At 33.6% G+C, this 19,025-nt stretch overlaps 1 protein-coding gene across 1 annotated transcript in view; it reads left to right on the top strand.

The window, feature by feature from the left end:
• The window catches only part of LOC100370976 (centrosomal protein of 70 kDa-like), a 39,186-nt gene extending 21,633 nt beyond the window's left edge, over nucleotides 1-17,553 (top strand). Inside the window, exons 8-20 of the mRNA XM_085494215.1 lie at nucleotides 383-468; nucleotides 1,731-1,799; nucleotides 2,796-2,976; nucleotides 4,001-4,089; nucleotides 5,924-6,001; nucleotides 7,121-7,211; nucleotides 7,714-7,812; nucleotides 8,644-8,805; nucleotides 9,869-10,024; nucleotides 10,421-10,592; nucleotides 11,907-12,021; nucleotides 16,259-16,338; nucleotides 17,429-17,553. Coding sequence (XP_085350341.1) covers nucleotides 383-468; nucleotides 1,731-1,799; nucleotides 2,796-2,976; nucleotides 4,001-4,089; nucleotides 5,924-6,001; nucleotides 7,121-7,211; nucleotides 7,714-7,812; nucleotides 8,644-8,805; nucleotides 9,869-10,024; nucleotides 10,421-10,592; nucleotides 11,907-12,021; nucleotides 16,259-16,338; nucleotides 17,429-17,490 — 1,440 coding nt within the window. The 3' untranslated portion in view covers nucleotides 17,491-17,553. The remainder of the gene's footprint in view (nucleotides 1-382; nucleotides 469-1,730; nucleotides 1,800-2,795; nucleotides 2,977-4,000; nucleotides 4,090-5,923; nucleotides 6,002-7,120; nucleotides 7,212-7,713; nucleotides 7,813-8,643; nucleotides 8,806-9,868; nucleotides 10,025-10,420; nucleotides 10,593-11,906; nucleotides 12,022-16,258; nucleotides 16,339-17,428) is intronic.
• The last annotated feature ends 1,472 nt before the right edge of the window (nucleotides 17,554-19,025 follow it).

Genomic DNA, 19,025 nt, shown 5'->3' with positions numbered 1-19,025 from the left:
GAATTCCAAATATGGAACAATTAAGTGCGTAAGCATCCTCTAATAATAAAAAACATGGCTGCCCCCAGGTTTCAGACCAGATCCCATATAAAGAAAATCGCTAAATCTGCTCTAAACATTTTGGATTTCGGCATTCCCATGATGTATTCCTGGGAGGAAAAGATGTATAATAATAAGGTTATTACGAGAATACTATAAAGTATGCACTCGGACAGTACGTGGTTACGTCAACCTCCACTGCATGTCGGTTGATATACTCCCACTGTACTGTCTTCTTTCATACTTTGCAGTATCCTCGTAATAACCTCATATTATACATATGCACACCAATTAAATACAAAATGGCAAGGCATTGACAGTTTTACTATGTTTTATCATGTAGGAAGAATCAAGAATTGAACGTCAGAATGAGATATTTCAACAATATAGAAATAAAGGATCCCGTACTCACAGTACAGCAGATCAAAGGTAAGAATTCAATCAAGAATAAGTTGAATTTGTTGATAATGTTATTATTTTCATCAATAAATTCTACTTCAATTTAATTACTTGCAGTATTTATCTATGTTACTAACAGAGATATATAGGCAGATTACTTTGCATAATTTAGATATTCAGCCAATGAGAGCTATTGTAACACTCACCAATATTCAGCCAATGAGAGCTATTGTAACACTCACCAACATTCAGCTATTGAGAGCTATTGTAACACTATTCAACTAATGAAAGCTATTGTAACACTCACAAATACTCAGCCAATGGAAGCTATTGTAACACTCACAAGTATTCAGCCAATGAGAGCTATTGTAACACTCACAAATATTCAGCCAATGAGAGTTATTGTAACACTCACAAATACTCAGCCAATGGGAGCTATTGTAACACTCACAAATATTCAGCCAATGAGAGCTATTGTAACACTCACAAATATTCAGCCAATGAGAGCTATTGTTACACTCACAAATACTCAGCCAATGGGAGCTATTGTAACACTCACAAATATTCAGCCAATGAGAGCTATTGTAACACTAACAAATATTCAGCCAATGAGAGTTATTGTAACACTAACAAATATTCAGCCAATGAGAGCTATTGTAACACTCACAAATATTCAGCCAATGAGAGCTATTGTAACACTAACAAATATTCAGCCAATAAGAGTTATTGTAACACTAACAAATATTCAGCCAATGAGAGCTATTGTAACACTAACAAATATTCAGCCAATGAGAGCTATTGTAACACTATCAAATATTCAGCCAATGAGAGCTATTGTAACACTAACAAATATTCAGCCAATGAGAGCTATTGTAACACTCACCAATATTCAGCCAATGAGAGCTATTGTAACACTAACAAATATTCAGCCAATGAGAGCTATTGTAACTAACAAATGTGCAGCCAATGAGAGCTATTGTAACACTCACAAATATTCAGCCAATGAGAGCTATTGTAACACTAACAAATATTCAGCCAATGAGAGCTATTGTTACAATCACCAATATTCAGCCAGTGAGAGCTATTGTTACAATCACCAATATTCAGCCAATGAGAGCTATTGTTACAATCACCAATATTCAGCCAATGAGAGCTATTGAAACACCAATATTTAGCCAATGAGAGCTAGTGTTACAATTCTCAATATTCAGCTAATGAGAGCTATTGTAACACTAACAAATATTCGGAGCCAATGAGAGCTATTGTAACAATCCCCAATATTCTATTTTCAGATTACTGGATGTTATAGATTCATATGAATCTCAGATTGCAAAGTTTAAAGAAGAACTAAGATTTTATCGGTAAGTGAAATATTTTTGAATCTTGAATGCCATAATTATTTTCACCAAAATGTTAGTGCAATGTTTTGTTTATTTCCTAATAAATTTGTTTGTTATTTTGAATGAAATGGGTTTAGTTTTGTCGGCCTTGATCAAATTAAAAAAAAGTATGAAAATAATTATTATCTGAAAAGTATCCTGATTGAAGGGAAGGAACAAAAACCATGCACATCACACAAGAGAATGAAGAAACTTTTCAGATTGAGTAATCCGAGTTGTTTTAAATCCAAAGTAAATTGGTTAATCCTTAAAAGTTAAATTCAGATATTTTAAATTTATGTATATGTTATGTTTATTATTTATTGTAGTTTGATGTAATTGTGTAGAGTCTGTATATGGGCCTTACTTCTTGTGGGTTTTTCCAAATAAATAAATAAATGAACACATTGGAATAATTTGCAGAGAGTACCTTTGCCTACTTTTATAAGAATGTTAGATGGTTGTGATTGGATAGTAAATTAGTGTTGATAGTTCAATTATCACTTCGGTGCCTCATAATGTGGTGGACCGACCATGCATTCTACTTTTAGACACGGTATGAATGTAACTTAAATTTAGCTACCATACTTTCCCGATCATAAACCCAGGGGCCTCAACATGCAAAATTGAGAAAACTGAGGGATGGACCTATACTCAAGGACCACCTCAGAAAATTTATTTTGTTGGTTTAACATTGTAATCATTGTAATTTTCCAAATTACATCTTTCGTTCATCATGCCGAGCTTGGGGGAATATTACGTCTTTTTGAAGAATAAGTTGACACTGTTACAATGAAGAAACAAACAATACTGTAGAATACTTTATTTTCGCTTGGAATTAATTTTCACTAAAGGAATGATTCAGTGAAAATAAAATCCAGCGAATATATTTTTTTTTCTATATTTTACATTCAACTTGTCAAAAATTAGAACTCGCTTCTTTCAAAACTACGACATATCTTGTTTATTCATTGCTAGGCATGAAGCAAGGATGTATCGAGATGCTAATATTGGTAAACGAGTTGATCGTTATGATGCGTTGTCATCGTTACCTGATGATACGTTAACGTATGATAATAGAGGATTGTCATTGGCTGGACATAACGGTAGATGGTCTGTCGATACCGACCCAGTACCAAACTATAAAGCAGTAGTCAAGGTAAGAAGGCAGTACTAAACTATAATAACTATAACATTAAAATGGATCTTTTGTGGGGGCATTTTTTCAACCTTTCCACCACCAGACTTTCTCGCTCAAATATTTCTGCACATTTTCTTGTATTCTTCAATATCTCTGAAAATCAACCTTAATTTTGAAGCCAACAGACAAAATTTGAATCAATTTTTAATTTTTACTCAAAAAATTTGCCTACTTTTGTTAGGAAAAGTGTAAACTATAAACTATGAGACTATTTTGTGAATTTGTGATGAAAAAGGGAACTGGTGGTGAAAAGGTTAAAATAATAAAAAAAAAAATTATTTATATTTTCTAATATTCTGAAAAAAATATTGTAGATTGTCTTGTGATCATAATAACCAAAACTTTAATTAACTGCTAGCAAATATATAGTAAATTATACAAAGAAAAAATAAAATATATGAAAACTAAATACTCGAATACAGTATTTAATAGTACATGTGCTTATATAAATGACAGAAGTGCATTTATAGACAAATTATATTTTAATGATTCTGTATCAACAAATCCATTTTTTTTATATGGAGATTGGAGTGCCTTTTATAGAAAAAATACGGTACTTAATTGGAAAAAATAAACACAGCCCAAACGAGGATTATGTTTTTCTCATGTATCAACGAATCGCCGAATCGCTAAAGTTACAGAATTTGTGAATTATTTGTGTCAAAATCTGAATGATTTTCTGCACAAAATTTTCTGTCTAAATTATTTCTAGTCTTGTCAACAATATACCCAGCATGCATTGCTGTTTTTAAAATGGCACTTTTTTTCCTACTTTTAAAAGATATTTTTATAAGGTAATATTAAGTGGAGTTATGGTAACAAATATGCAGTGTACAACAGTGAAATGACATGTCTTATTTCTTCTGAAGAATTTGATGTGTTTCAATGAATATTGAGAGAGACGGCAAAGGAGTCATATGACGGTAATTTTAGCAGATTCACAGATTTGGACAATAATACTGTAGTGTTATTTCTTTCTCAGTCTTACAAGAAACAACTGAAGGAAAGCAAGGAGAAAATCAAGTTACTGGAAAATGATGTAGAAACACTGAAACTAGAAATGCAATCAAGGTATTTATTTATCACTCATGCCAGTATGCAAACATCCTTACCGTATTATTGATCTGAAAGGACCAGTTCTTATGATGATGAAATGCAAGAAAGAAGTCATCCTCTCATGGAATGTGACTCACTGTAATAAGAATGACTTTCCGCCTTTGTCAGAAAAATTGTATGATGATATAGTTTTAGTTATTCTTTTTTTCTGTTTTAAACTATTTAATATTACAACAACATTCTACATTTATTAAATATTTTTTTTGAATAATTAATTTAAAGGTTTATTGGAATCAACAAAAACATCCTTTAAAACAGAAAACAAAAATTTCTTCATTTTACTGATATGCAAAATTACAAAATTATGTGAGGCACAGGTTTAAACCACCATACACAATAATGATAAACACTTTTTTTCCGCTGTCGACTTTGTCGAACGGAGCTTATCATATGAGTGATTGTCCGTCGTCGTCCGTGTCAATGTTTTACTTTTTCGACTTCATCTTGAAAACTACAAGCCTGAATGCTTTGATACTTGGTGTATATGTACTTTGGGTAGACCTTTCTTAGGTTTGTTCATTTCATGTTGATATCTTCAATTCTCTAATTTTGGTGAATATTTTTGGTAAAAAGTGATATTTTCGATTTCTTGTTAAAAACCGCAAGTCCAATTGCTTTTATATTACATATATAGGTACTACATGTGGACCTCTCTCAAATTTGTTCATTTTGTAATGATATCTTTAATTCTCTAATTTTGGTGAATATTTTTGTAATTTTTGATAAAAAGTGATATTTTTGAATTCTTGTTGAAAACAGCAAGTCCCATTGCTTGATACTATACGTATTGTTCATTTTCTAATGATATCTTCTGTTCTTTAATTGAAATGTGCATTGCTAACAGCGGAGCTATCTCAGCCGATAGGCTGCTTGTTTACTTACTGTGTACTGATGATTGGAACACAACACAGCACAGTGTGGCCATGCTAGCATTAATGTTTTTTTATTCATAATTTTAACAACAAATCAAAATGTCATTTCTATATAGATTAGAACAAATCACACAACTTTGAAAATCATCAAAAACCCAGATTGAAGTGAAAGAAAATATTAGAAAATCACCGTGGCAATAACACTCTCTGAATACTGATCGAGTCTCAATCAGAGAATTGGTCTCATTAAAAATCACATTTATTCTTCAATATTGATGTCAAAAATATGTATGAAGAAGCTGTGTTTCACAATAAATGTCTGTGAAATATATCTTGTAATGCCATGTACCCATTCTGTATGTTCACTTGCTTTGCTCATGAAACTGAAGACCACAGGATACACTACTGGTAAAAATAACTTCCAAACACAATGGTGTTCTGACATATTATTATACATCTGTCACCGTAATGCGTGCCGTAATTTTGCGGTATTACACTGGGTATTTTCATCCTACCATATATGGAAATACGAATTCCAAATATGGAATGATTATGCATGTAAGCGTCCTCTATTAAATAATAAAAACAAACATGGCTGCCACCAGGGTTTGCCCGGGCTCCACACAAAGAAGTTCGCTGATTCTGTTCTAAACTTTTTGGATTTCGACATTCCCATGATGTATCCTTGGAAGGAAAAGATGTAAAATAATAAGGTCATTACGAGAATACCTCAAAGTATGCAGACAGTACGCCACGCATCAACCTCCGCTGTGCGTCGGTTGATACTCTCACTGTACTGTCTTCGTGCATACTTTGAGGTATTCTCGTAATAACCTCATATTATTACACTGCTTAATTTAGGCGCTACAGTCAACGACTATACACTTTATTTATGTAACTGTAATTTGTTTTTGCAGACCTGAATTAAAAGATCTTCGACATGTACAACACAGAGCTAAGAAGTTAGAAACTATGTTGGCAAAGAATAACATAAGGTAATAAAAATAAACTCACCTGCTGTGAAGTTCCTTAAACTGAACACCAAACATGCTGATACACTAGGGTAAACCACTTTAATTTTGCAAGTCAATAAAAAAAATTCTGTTGTGCGATGAGTGAATTTTGTCTTCACAAATGTCATACATTCAAATCAACATCCCTGGTTGCTATGCCATCCCTGGTTGCTATGGGTCTTTGATGCACAGCATCTTTTACCGTTGGGACTGAAAATGACTGACTGGCAGCCGTTTTGTATTAGTAAATATAGAGTCATATCTCTGACATGTGTTGATTGATCACATTCAAACTTGAGACATACATTACAAATCATATCATATGCAATCATTTTAGTTGTAAAAATTTATCAAAGTCAAACGTTTCTGTCATTCTGAAACTGGATCTCAGTTGTACATAAACATAATTCCTTCAAACTTTGTCTATTACACGCTATGGGTCCTTTTTACACACCTTTTCCCAGATTTGATTCTAATTTGCTAACTGATGGCTATTTTGGTTTTAACGAATACTGTTGCTAACATGGCTAGACTGATTGTGTTAAAACTTTACACAAACATCTTGTAACACACTTGTACATGCAGCTGTTTCAGAATCTGATTCAATATGGCTGATTGTCATTTGTTCTATAAGTGCATTACAAATGTCCTGGGCAGAATAAAGGAAGGAATTGCACAAATAAACTGGTCCAGGCCACTTCGCATCATGTCTGTCACACGAGGGTAAATAATTATTTGGCACTAATTTTGACAGTCACTAAAAACTAGACAATGAGTTGTTGTTTGTATACCGTATTTGCTCTATTAGAAGCTCATATGCTGAGGTATGTTACAGGTGTGTTTCCGTGGTAAAAATAAATCATACTTTAATTATTCCATATACATCACATGTAATTTTTGGTTTATATGCACTTTTATTGCAGATGTGCTTCTATTAGAACAAATATGGTACTCGATTGAAATATAATAATTTTTTATTTACAATAGACACACATCATTTATGTAAGCACATGTACCACTTATATGGAGAAATTGAATTGTATCAAAGCACAGTTACAGTGTCACATTTTATTGATATCATGTTTCATTGTATCTCACCAGCTTGGAAGAGAACAGTAAAGTTCGCAGTCACAGCACTCGTGTTAAAGACATCAAGCAAATGCCACTCAGTAAATGTAGGCAACATTTAAAGGTATGAATTTACAGCTGATATTAACTTCAGTTTGTCCTCATAATGATATGATACTCCATTGATGTACAAAGATTTCCGGGGACCCATCTAGTTGTACTAATTCACTGACTCATACATTGATATGGCGATATATATTGATCTCATTATAGTTCCATAATTTGTAATTTGGTAAAATTAAATGCACATTTTATAAACAAAAAAAGTATAAAAACAAAAGAAATCAGGAAATGTGATTTCATATGAACTGGCTTTTGACTTGTGTTCATCTTTGACTTCAGAATATACTGTAAACCGTTTCCCAACTGGGATTTTTTTCAAATTTCAGAATTCTATGGCATTTGTAAAGACAATATTCACGAAAGTCTCTGAAACTCTATATCGTAGTACACCAGACAAATTTTCATTACTATCAAATTTTATTATTTTTTGCTAATTATTTTATTAATTTAAAATTAAAGTGTTTTATCTAAAACAGTTTGTATTGATATGATTTGTTTTATAGGATATCTGTATTGAATTAGATGTATCCGATGTAATGGACGTCATTCCTAAACTACACCAACCATCAGAAGATACAGAAGCATTGCTTCACTTAGAAAAGGTCAGTATTTAAGACATTAAAAATACAGCTGTTATTGTGTCTGATTTCTGAACATTACTACCTAGGAGAAACACGTGCGAGAGTCACATACACATAAAGAAATAAAATCCCCAGAAATTGACATAAGTCTCACAATCCTACATTCTGGATGTTACACTGACAATATGGCGTCATTTCAAAGGATACCACGAAGTATGTAAAATAGCAGAACAGTGATTGTAAAGGCCAAATGCAAAAAGATTTTGGATCACCGAAGTGTCGAAAATGGTTTTTATAGTGAGATTTTTTCTGATCTCAAAATTTAGCTCAGAGTCATATATTATTTATTGACACAAATCCTAATTTTGTGAAAACATTTCCAAAAATAACTAATTATTATGCTCAGTAGTGCAAAATTTGAATTCATATCCCATAATGCATTGCATTTATGCTCAGTAAAATCGAAGTAGTGCAAAATTTAAATTATATCCCATAATGCATTGCATTTATGCTCAGTAAAATCACAGTAGTTCAAAATTTGGATTATATCCCATAATGCATTGCATTTATGCTCAGTAAAATCGAAGTAGTTCAAAATTTGAATTATATCCCATAATGCATTGCATTTATGCTCAGTAAAATCACAGTAATGCAAAATTTGAATTATATCCCATAATGCATTGCATTTATGCTCAGTAAAATCTCAGTAATGCAAACTTTGTATTTCTATCCCATAATGCACTGTATATAATATATGTATTGAAAAATTTGAATTTTTAATCTAATACAGTTAGTGGAAGTATTATAAAGTGTGATGTACAATTTCTGACTTCCTGCTATTATTGTTTTCAGCTTGTGAGAGAAGTTCTTGCTATTATCAATGATCCAGATGCACCTAAACTACCGTCCACTCCGCGTAAACAGAGTAAGAAACATGCACTCTGGTGTGATAAATCAACTCACCATATTGTTCCTATGTTACAATACTGGTTACAACAAATGATAGAAATTCAGGTAAGTCTAGTTATTACCCATAATGCATTGTGCAGTGTATCCACACGTTCTCAATGTTACAATAAATATATGGGTACTTGATAAGGCAAGTGGGTACATGGTAAGGAGCATGGGTACTGTAAAGGCAAGTGGGTACCTGGTTGGAAACATAGTGTACCTTGTACAATGTAGGTTTAGTGGGTACCTGCTGATAAGGCATATGGGTACCTGATTGGGCATATAATGTACCATGTAGGTTTTGTGGGTACCTGATAAGGCATATGGGTACCTGATTGGGCATATAATGTACCATGTAGGTTTTGTGGGTACCTGATTGGGCATATAATGTACCATGTAGGTTTTGTGGGTACCTGATAAGGCATATGGGTACCTGATTGGGCATATAATGTACCATGTAGGTTTTGTGGGTACCTGATAAGGCTACATGGTTGGACATACTGTATAGATACCTAGTAGGCATGTAGGTACCATATAAGGAATGTTACCTCGTTGGCATGGCATGTGGTTTGGCATATGAGGTTTATGGGTACCTTGTAGGTCTTGTGGGTGTCTGATAAGGCATATGGCTAAATTGTTGGGCATATGAGTACAGTGTGAGGCATATGGGTATCTAGTAGGGCATATAGATACCTGGTAGGCTGGAAGCTGTCAAGTAAGGCATTTTAGTAAGGTTATTTTGTGGGTGGCGTGGGTACCTGGTAAAGTACTCAAGTACATGGTAGGGTATATATATATCTGGTATGCATGGAGGTACGTTGTGGGGTATATGGGTACCTGGTATGTAAGGCATATGGGTAACTTATAGATGATGTGGGTACCTGGTAGGATATCTGGGACTAAGTAAAGCATTTGCCCACAACGGTTAGTCATGTGGGGGTACCTGGTGAGTTTTGTGGTTGTCTGATTGGACATATGAGTGTACAATGTACCTGGTGAGGCACGTAAGGATATGGCATATGTACCCAGTGTGTTTACATCTTAAGCCTTAATGGCTCCTATGATTTAAACTATGTATTAGACTGAAAGTACAAATTGTTGATGGATGATGTTATTTTGTTTACAGGAACTCAAGAGTTCTCTCAACAGTCTGGCATCATCTCTCATTCCATGGTCACCACCAGTCTTCCCAGAATCCTCTCTCAATAAACCTACCTCAGTCAGTGAAATAAGAGCAGCAGTAGACTCCCTAGCTGTCCAAAAAATCAGAGTAGACAGAAAGGTAATTTTGTAACAATTCCTGTAGTCAGCACATGTATATTTATTTCAATGTCATCCTACTTGGTCTTTTGCTGTCATACCCATTTGTTTTGATGTCATATTCACCATTTGATGATGTCATTCATTTTGTTGATGTCAAACTGATCTTTTGCCAATGCCAATGATGTCATACTCATATTCAAATACATGTCATAATCATCTTTTAATGATGTCATACTTATCTTTCAATGATGTCATACTCATCTTTTGATAATGCAACACTTGTTGACTTTATCCGAATTACCCAGTCAAAATTAAAGTTTCTTTTAAACTGTTTTTTAATCTGTTTTTTATAATTTTGTTCATGTAATGTTTGTATAATTTTGTGACTGCATTTTTCACACATATTTTATTACAGGGTACATCAGACAAGGTGCCTAGTCACCAATTACAGAGTATTATAGCTCACTTCCAGAATCTATTTGACGTTGATGGTTTGGATGGTGTCTATCCTAGGATGAATGAAATCTACACAAAACTTGGTGAAACACATAATGTATTGCATACAGTCAGGGAACTATTAGGATTAGGTGAGTCATAATTTCTGTAAATAAGTTTATGTCTCATTTTCCACCTCTGTATGCATTTTTCTATAGTTTCATTTTTAATTTTTAGACCAAATGTACATAGTTTTCCATTAGTTACAATTTTTGATCAAAATAATGTTTTTTTTTGTGAAATTTGAAAATAGTTGATTTTGTTGTTCAGAACTCTGCAGTATTCTTCCAAGCCATTTTAAGCATGGTGGTTTCACCATGCTTGGCTACTGTAATATTCTTCATAGACTGGATACGGCTTTTGCGGCCTGAAGTCGTGCTGCGTGATCACCCAAGCTTGTGAGAGCACAAAAGCCATATCCAGTCCATAAAGGTTTTATCATATATGTCTCAAACAGAGGACGTAATTTAGAATTACGTGTTTTGTATGATGAAAGCGGGTTGCATTGGGCCAGGCGTGGTACGGGAAATTAATGTCTAGATGAGGTATATATGAGGTATATGATAATGCCATGCTTTAACTTCTGAAAAAACAATGCAGGTTATTATTATTATTTGTTACAAAAAACATCAAATCAGATGGTACATGTATTATTATGCAGATTAGCATGAATATTTACATGCAATACAAGAACAATGCAATGCCTTGCTGAACAGTTGATGGCCTTGATCACCTACCTTTGTAATTATCACGGCAATGATTGTTGTTCTAGCCAACCAATCGCTACCTGGGTATAAAGAGCACAAACAAGTACTGTCGTATGAACACTATAATACAAATGTTTTGTGGCATTTTGTTGCTCTCACAAAATACTAATCACTGCATATGACATAGGCCTTATGGGTAACTACAAAGTCACATGACCACGGAAAGTCACATGACTGCACTAAGTCTCACACACTCTTCGTACTTTTTTTGATGAGTTTCCTACCCATCGCTAAAAATTTCTAAATTATTTCCTTTCGAAAATTTCATGCAGTTATTAGAATTCAAAAACAAGTGATGTACTCACAATTCAGGCTTAATATTGGAATTTGATGCTGGTTATACTGTAGAATACTTTATTTTCGCTTGGAATTTATTTTCGCTATTTTCGCTGAAGGGATGATTCCGTGAAAATAAAATGCAGCGAATATACTTTTTTCCCTATATTTCACATTAAACTCATCAAAAATCAGTGAAAATAAATTCCAAGCAAAACGCCCAAAAAGCCTTTTCAGCGAAAATTGAATCCAGCAAAAATAAAGTATTCCACAGTATCCTCCAGAAATCCAGAAATACCAGGATGTAACCTGTATTTATTGGCAGTATTGATGTACCACTCACATGTGTTTTGTTTTTTTCAGATGAGACTGCTAAGTCTACTGCTATAGTGAATGCTGTAGGTGAATTGTGTAATGTAGTCAATAGTACAACAGCACATCAACTCAAACGTCTACTACAAGTAGAGGATCTTAACAGGTAATGACATCATACACACTGATATTGTCAGTTTGCGTAATAGAACACTCCTAGAACAAGCTAAAAACATGAAATGTGTTTACGGTTTGAAATTGGTGGTTCTCTCGTTGCCCTAGGCAACCTGTTTTGCCATGAGACAACCAAATCTTGAATCTGGTTGCCCATAGGGACAATCAATTTTTATATGTACTGTAAAATACTTTATTTTCGCCTGGAATTTATTTTCGCTATTTTCGCTGTTCAGTGAAAATAAAATCCAGCGAATATACTATTTTCCTATATTTTACATTCAACTGGTCAGAAATCAGTGAAAATAAATTTCACACAAAACACCCAAAAATTACAGCTAAAATAAAATATTTTACAGTAGTATATTATAATTTTCCTGAAAAAAGTCCAGTTTTAAACTTTGCTGCATACCTCCAGATACGTGTGGATCTCAACAGGTAATGATATACACATTGTCATTTTGTGAATTAGCCATATAAGTTATATTCTTGCTTAACTGATTTTTGATATAGATGTATGCGTATACTGTTTGCAGTGACAATATAATATGCACAAAATAAAGCCTTTTTCATAGACCATAATAAAAAACATTTTGTCATTAACACACCACTGAAATTACTATATACTGTAAAAGGGTTAATTATTCACTGGGTTTTAATTTTGCTTATTTCGCCGACTGGAAACTGCGCTAAATTGAAACCCAGTGAAAAATTTAGCATAGAACACATTATCCAAGTGATAAAACTGTGAATTTAAAACCCACTGAATATGCCTGAAATGGTAAATCAGCAAAATTTAAACCCAGTGAAAATTAGTCATTTTACAGTATTTTGTAATTATGCTTTTCTACACTGCTGAATGTCACTGAGCAAAAAGTTGTGTTATTGTTCTATAATCATGACCGTAGAAAACGATGGTAAAATACAGTACAGTTCTCGCGGAAGCTTTGGCTTCACTTCAGCTTCATCTTCGCTTCAGCATCGCATCATTATGGCATTGTTATGGCTTCAGCATCGCTTCAATGTCGCGACATTAAAAAGTTAGGCGGTTATCGCTTCGCTTCATTGTGGCCTCATTATGGCGACAATGTGGCATCAGCATCGCTTCATCAAACAAAGAAATACAGAACTCATTTTGCCCAACCTCTCGCCCGCTTCCGCTTTTCAATCGCTCGCTTTTGCGACTGCTTGTTGAATTTCTGCTTTATTTTCGACTGTGCAAAAATTCGGACTACTAACAATTTTCTGGTTTTCATATATCACGGTTACTAGTTTAGTAACCGTGCATAGATGTTGAACAACCGTCAAAAGTTCAAATACTTTTTGTTTTAACTAACTATCTATAATTATATGCAAGCAATCTGACCCTTTGACCTAGATTTGGCTGGGATTGACTATTTTATTTTAAACAATATTCTGACGTGACGCACTGCTACAAAATGTATTTCAACAGAAGTACGACATGGTTGTCCGGGTTTCTTTTTCTGACTGTGTTGAGTTTACGATTTGTATAATTATTGTTATTTCCCCCAAGGAGAACACAAGCCGAAGGACCATGAAGCTAAATAGAAGTCCCACGCATGGACTGAGTGAAAGAAAATATTTCTAAGGCTAAAATAAAACCTAATATCTCTTTGTGTATTTGTCAATTTTGCATATATTTGTTGTGACAGTAAATATCTGGAAAAATCTCGTCTTTCGTTAATAATTTCATTTGTTTGAAATGTCTACCAACCGTGTCCCAATAATTTGTTTGGAATATCGATCCCCGTTGGTTTCTCCAAACGGTCCCGACGTCCATTATTCAACACAATCAGCAATTATTTATCGTAATTCATGGGGATCATGTCCGGTAATTTGCGGGCTGTAAAACCAAATAATTAAACATGTACTATTTATTATATATATTTTTTTACCTCGTGAAACTACAACACAGCGTAGAGTTGTCGCGGTGAAATAGTCGCCTTGAAATCGATGGAACTTCAATTATCCATTTCTCGCCTTGAAATAAAATTTAAAAAAATTCGAAGAACATCTGGGATATATTATTAACCAGTCTTACCAATCGCTAGCTTTATTTTATTCAAATCCATAAAATTCACGAGTTTTTTGACATTTGTTGGCAACTTCCGCGCTAAAAATGGTTGAAAATGTGGGTGTGGTTCTCTCGCAAAGTCCCGTTGATAATACGGACAAATATGGTTCTGTGACCCAGTTCGTGCTCCGATCAGGTGACTCTCAGCAAATCAATGATGTTGTAACAAAGCATATTTGACGCTAATTGAAGGGTCGTCGTACAATCCAATCACCAGCGTTGATTCACTGTGCTGTGACAGGCTTCACAATCATTCACTGAAAAACATCAGTATATTTTGACAAACGGCTGGGATTTGACCTCAGTTCAAAAAAAGAAAAAAGAAAAATTGGGCTGAGATACAAATCAGTTTTGCAAGTTGGGAAATAAGGTAAACCAGATTGGGGTCGATGATATTCAGTATCGAAGGACTTCCGTATGTATAATGAGTTTCAAATTGTTCATCGACTGGTCACCAAATATTTACGGCTACAACTAAATGAACACTTTTTTTCTGAAGCCCAATAAATTATTTCTGCACGTCAAGTGCTATTCGATTTTTTACCAGGCCTGTGGCTCGTTTTTATTCGAAAATATTTTTTTGTGAGAATACTTTTAAAGTACGTATAGATCGAGCTCAGGTCACTGATCGTGACTTAATTTTGAAAATTGGATGTAAAATTTTACCAGACCGACGCCACCACAACCATCCAATCATAGTTGGAAATGTACGCACTTGTTTTGGAACTTTGTATCAAGATGGCAGGCGACAACGCCAGGCGGCATTTGCGTGTTTTGCATGTATTAGTAGTCCGGGCATGGGATCGGACTCGGCTAAAACTAAACGAAACACAGAAAAATACCACCAAAATGAGGAATCTGAATCTGTTCTCTTACCAGCAAATAAAATGAACGAAAATAAGGTAATTTTATAACAAGAACAGTTTCATTTCATATAGCAAATTGTGTTGTTTCCGAACGACGATTGCATCGTGCGATTTAAATTTATCACGATTTTCCTTGCAGTCAATATGACACTCGTCACCTTGCAGATTGCAATGTACTTCACATAGTTTTTGGTACCCAATTCTCGCAACATTAAATAATTAAACAAGATATCTTATTAAAATGTCATTTTACTCTTGGTCATATTATTTTATTCCCCTTACCGCTTTGAATTTCAAATCGATTACATATCGAACTTCTGTACATGTGTTTTTTTCTCTACTGCCTTTCCATGTGAAAATAATGAGGTCATACTCATGTCACAATACTTTGAAGCTGATGCCATGTTGATGCCATGAAACTGCGAAGCTGAGGCCACGATGATGCCACAAAATAAGCGAGGCGAACACAGCTTCAATTTTCAATGACGCGAAGCTGATGCCACTATGATGCGATGCTGAGGCGACAATGAAGCCATGCGTATGCGACAATGATGCCACAAAAGCCAAAGCTTCCGCGAGAACTGTACTGTAACATAAAACAAAGCATACTAATTTTACTTCATATTTCACTTTATTTTCATATTTTCATTTCACTTACCGGTACTTATATATTACATTCTTATATATAATTTTTAATATTTTCATTTAGCTGGGGAAATATGATTGAGCTGTATATTTATGAGTCAAAGTTTTGTTGAAGTTTGTGTATTTTATGTGTGTTGTAAACATCACGCAGAATCCATATTCGAGTACGGTGAAAATTATAATGTCTTGAGAATAAACTATATCCCAGAGAATTTTCTTATTTTCTCCACAATAGACAAATTTATTCATTTAATGAACACCACTAATGTGACTGTTGTTAGAAACCTTGCCAAATTTATTTTCTATGCAACTAAGAAATGTAATTCAACAAGATAGGTTTGTTAGTATTATTGTAATGCAAGTTTCTGTTTATAGTCACCGTGCAAATTTTAGCACAAACAGTTATTAAACGCTCTGTAATACATTTTTGACATATTTACTTGTACTTATAGGCCGGTGACCTCTGTACCTTGAATAAATAAATATATATAAAATATTTTTTGCTTTGTGGGGTTCACTACTCACCTAGTATCAGAGATATTTTATGTCAACTTTGTTTCCAAGGTTACTTTAATATTCGTTTATGAGACCAATTATCAATTCTTGTTTGTTTCTCTTGTTAGTGTTATATCCAGACTACAACAGTATGAAGAGTTTTTCCCAGCATTCCATGGGCTAATGCAGCAACTAATGGACATGCTCAGTAAGTACAATCTCATGTCTGTTATTCACACCTGTAGTTATGTACTTACTAACGTACGCGTCCAACTTACTGTAAAATACTTTATTTTTGCTTGGAATTAATTTTCGCTGAAGGAATGATTCAATGAAAATAACATCCAGTAAATATACCTTTTTTCCTATATTTTACATTCAACTCGTCAAAAATCAATGTAAATGAACTGCATACAAAGGACCCAAAATATCTTTTTAGCAAAAATTAATTCCAGCTAAAATAAAGTACTTTACAGTAGCACCTATAGCACTATACTCACCTAAAAAGTCATGGTTTTTAGGGGGTGGGTGCTCAGTCAAGCACCTTACTTGAAAAATTGGTCAAAAGAAAATGTTCATTCACCATGTGCTAGATTAGGGGGGCTAGTACCCGGTACTGTAAAATCTTGAACATTTCAATTTTTCCTGACATCTAAATTAGAGTCTAAAACATAGCAGGTATCAAATCACATTGAGTATTTGCATATGACCAAAAATATTTGCTTACAAGGAAATTAAGTTGAATTTTACTTTCAGTTCATAACAATCCAACAAATTTACTGAGCAATAATCAACAATTGCAACACTACAATTGTAATATATTTTTTGTCATGTGAAAAAGCCAACATTTTTGTTTGTCTATACTTTTCAACATTTCATGATGTCTATTTCGCCTATGTCTTTTTCGGGGTAATAAAATTGTGAATTGATTTGCGTCGTCATTGCTTTCCACAACACCTTTACAATGACTAAACCGAAATGATCATAAAAAATGAGCAGATTTTCAACATTATTATTCAGATGTAAAACTATTACTGTGTAAAACTATTAAGGTCTGTGGGAAAACTGTCAAAGTCAAAAGATTCATCATTATCTTTGTTGTTAAATGGTTTTGATTGTATGCAAACTCCTGATGCAAAGCGATTTCCTCCATGATTTTTTTTTTTGCATGATTTGACCTGAAACAATGTCATTCTGACTTACAGGTCAAGTCTGTTTATTGTTTATTATTTTTGAGATTTGAAGTGGAATTTTCCTGAATTCTTTCTAATAATTTGTGCTCTGTGTATTTATTTCAGATATCACAGAAATGGAGAAGATCCTGCCAGCTGTGAGGACTCTGAAGTTGTTAGCGGGATAAAACAACCATTCTAAACAAACAGTCAATAGGGAATTATGACAATCTATATAGAGATATCTGTCCTCACTAATGCCATATAATGGGTAAGCAGCAGTCAGCTGTAGCTCATTGTTGTTTACAAACAAGCCTCTACCCATGAGCCTTTGCGTTTTAAGCGTGTGTTATTATTGACTACCCCGGTATTGTCGCTTAGTACTCAATTCTTGCACATGTGCAGATGACATCCCTTCTGCTTCAATATGCGATCATCCATTTCTTAAACCCAACTTACCCAGTATGAAATGTATTTCTATTTGTTGAAAATAGTATTTTTGCAGTGTTTAACTCCTTTTTAAAATTCAATGACAACTACCAGGTACTTGCATTCTTGGGGGGGGGGGGGGTTCTCAATGACACTGGGGTCGTGTAAAGTACCAGAATGTTTGACCTTTTGGGGTCATGTAAAGTACCAAATTGTGGGACTTTTTGGAGTCACGACAGATTTCCTGTTATTTATGACATTTTAGAGAGTAAAGTTTTAAGCAATATGACTGAAACAACATTCTTTAAATGAACAATTAATTTTAAATTTCTCAAAATCATCATCTTTCAGATTGACTTTTGTGAACAATTTGATCATTTTTAAATTCAATTTTTACTTGTAATCACACTCCTATTTTCATAAATTCAGTTTCACTTTTCTCATTTTTAAAAAAAAAGTTTTTTTATACTGGTATATATTATATATTTGTAATTAAAAACTAAATGATTTTTTTAATAATTGCATTTTAAGAAAACCAATTGATTTATTTACATACGATGTAATTATTTTGTCCAATCAGTGGTGATAATGTCTTTTTTAAGATTATTGTTCCTATACAGCATTTATTACAAATAAACAAATTCACCAAAATATTAATATTGTTTGCATTGTAATTACATAAACCTTGAGAATCTATAACTTTTTAAATTATCTTCTTTACAGACATACATACAAACAAACAAATGCAGAGGTAATAATACCCATCTAGAAAAGGAAATACAAAAAAATAATGTAGCAGTTTATGAGCGGAGCTTATCATATGAGTGATTGTCCGCCGCCGTCGTCGTCCGTGTCAATGTTTTACTTTTTCGACTTCTTCTTGAAAACTACAAGCCTGAATGCTTTGATACTTGGTGTATATGTACCTTAGGTAGACCTCTCTTAGATTTGTTCATTTCATGATATCTTCAATTCTCTAATTTTGGTGAATATTTTTCACATTTTTGGTGAAAAGTGATATTTTCGACTTCTTGTTGTTTTTACTGTTAACTGTATTAGATCAAATGGACCTAATTTCCTATTAACTGCAGGTCAATTTTTAATACTTCTAGACATCAAAAAGTACCTTGTAAGATACTATATATCTTTTTTTTTCACCATATGTGACCGAGCAAAATTTTAAGATATATCTGTTCCATAGGAAACAATGATAAAATGCCCCAAAACAGATAAAACACTTCATTTTGTACATCAATTTCATCTGGACCAAGTATGGTGACCCCATGTTTTATTC

The sequence above is a fragment of the Saccoglossus kowalevskii genome, chromosome 20 (genome assembly GCF_978046115.1).
Source record: "Saccoglossus kowalevskii chromosome 20, keSacKowa6.1, whole genome shotgun sequence".
Classification (NCBI taxonomy): domain Eukaryota; kingdom Metazoa; phylum Hemichordata; class Enteropneusta; family Harrimaniidae; genus Saccoglossus; species Saccoglossus kowalevskii.
The sequence above is the reverse complement of the archived record's forward strand: the minus strand, read 5'-3'. Positions and strand labels throughout refer to the sequence as shown.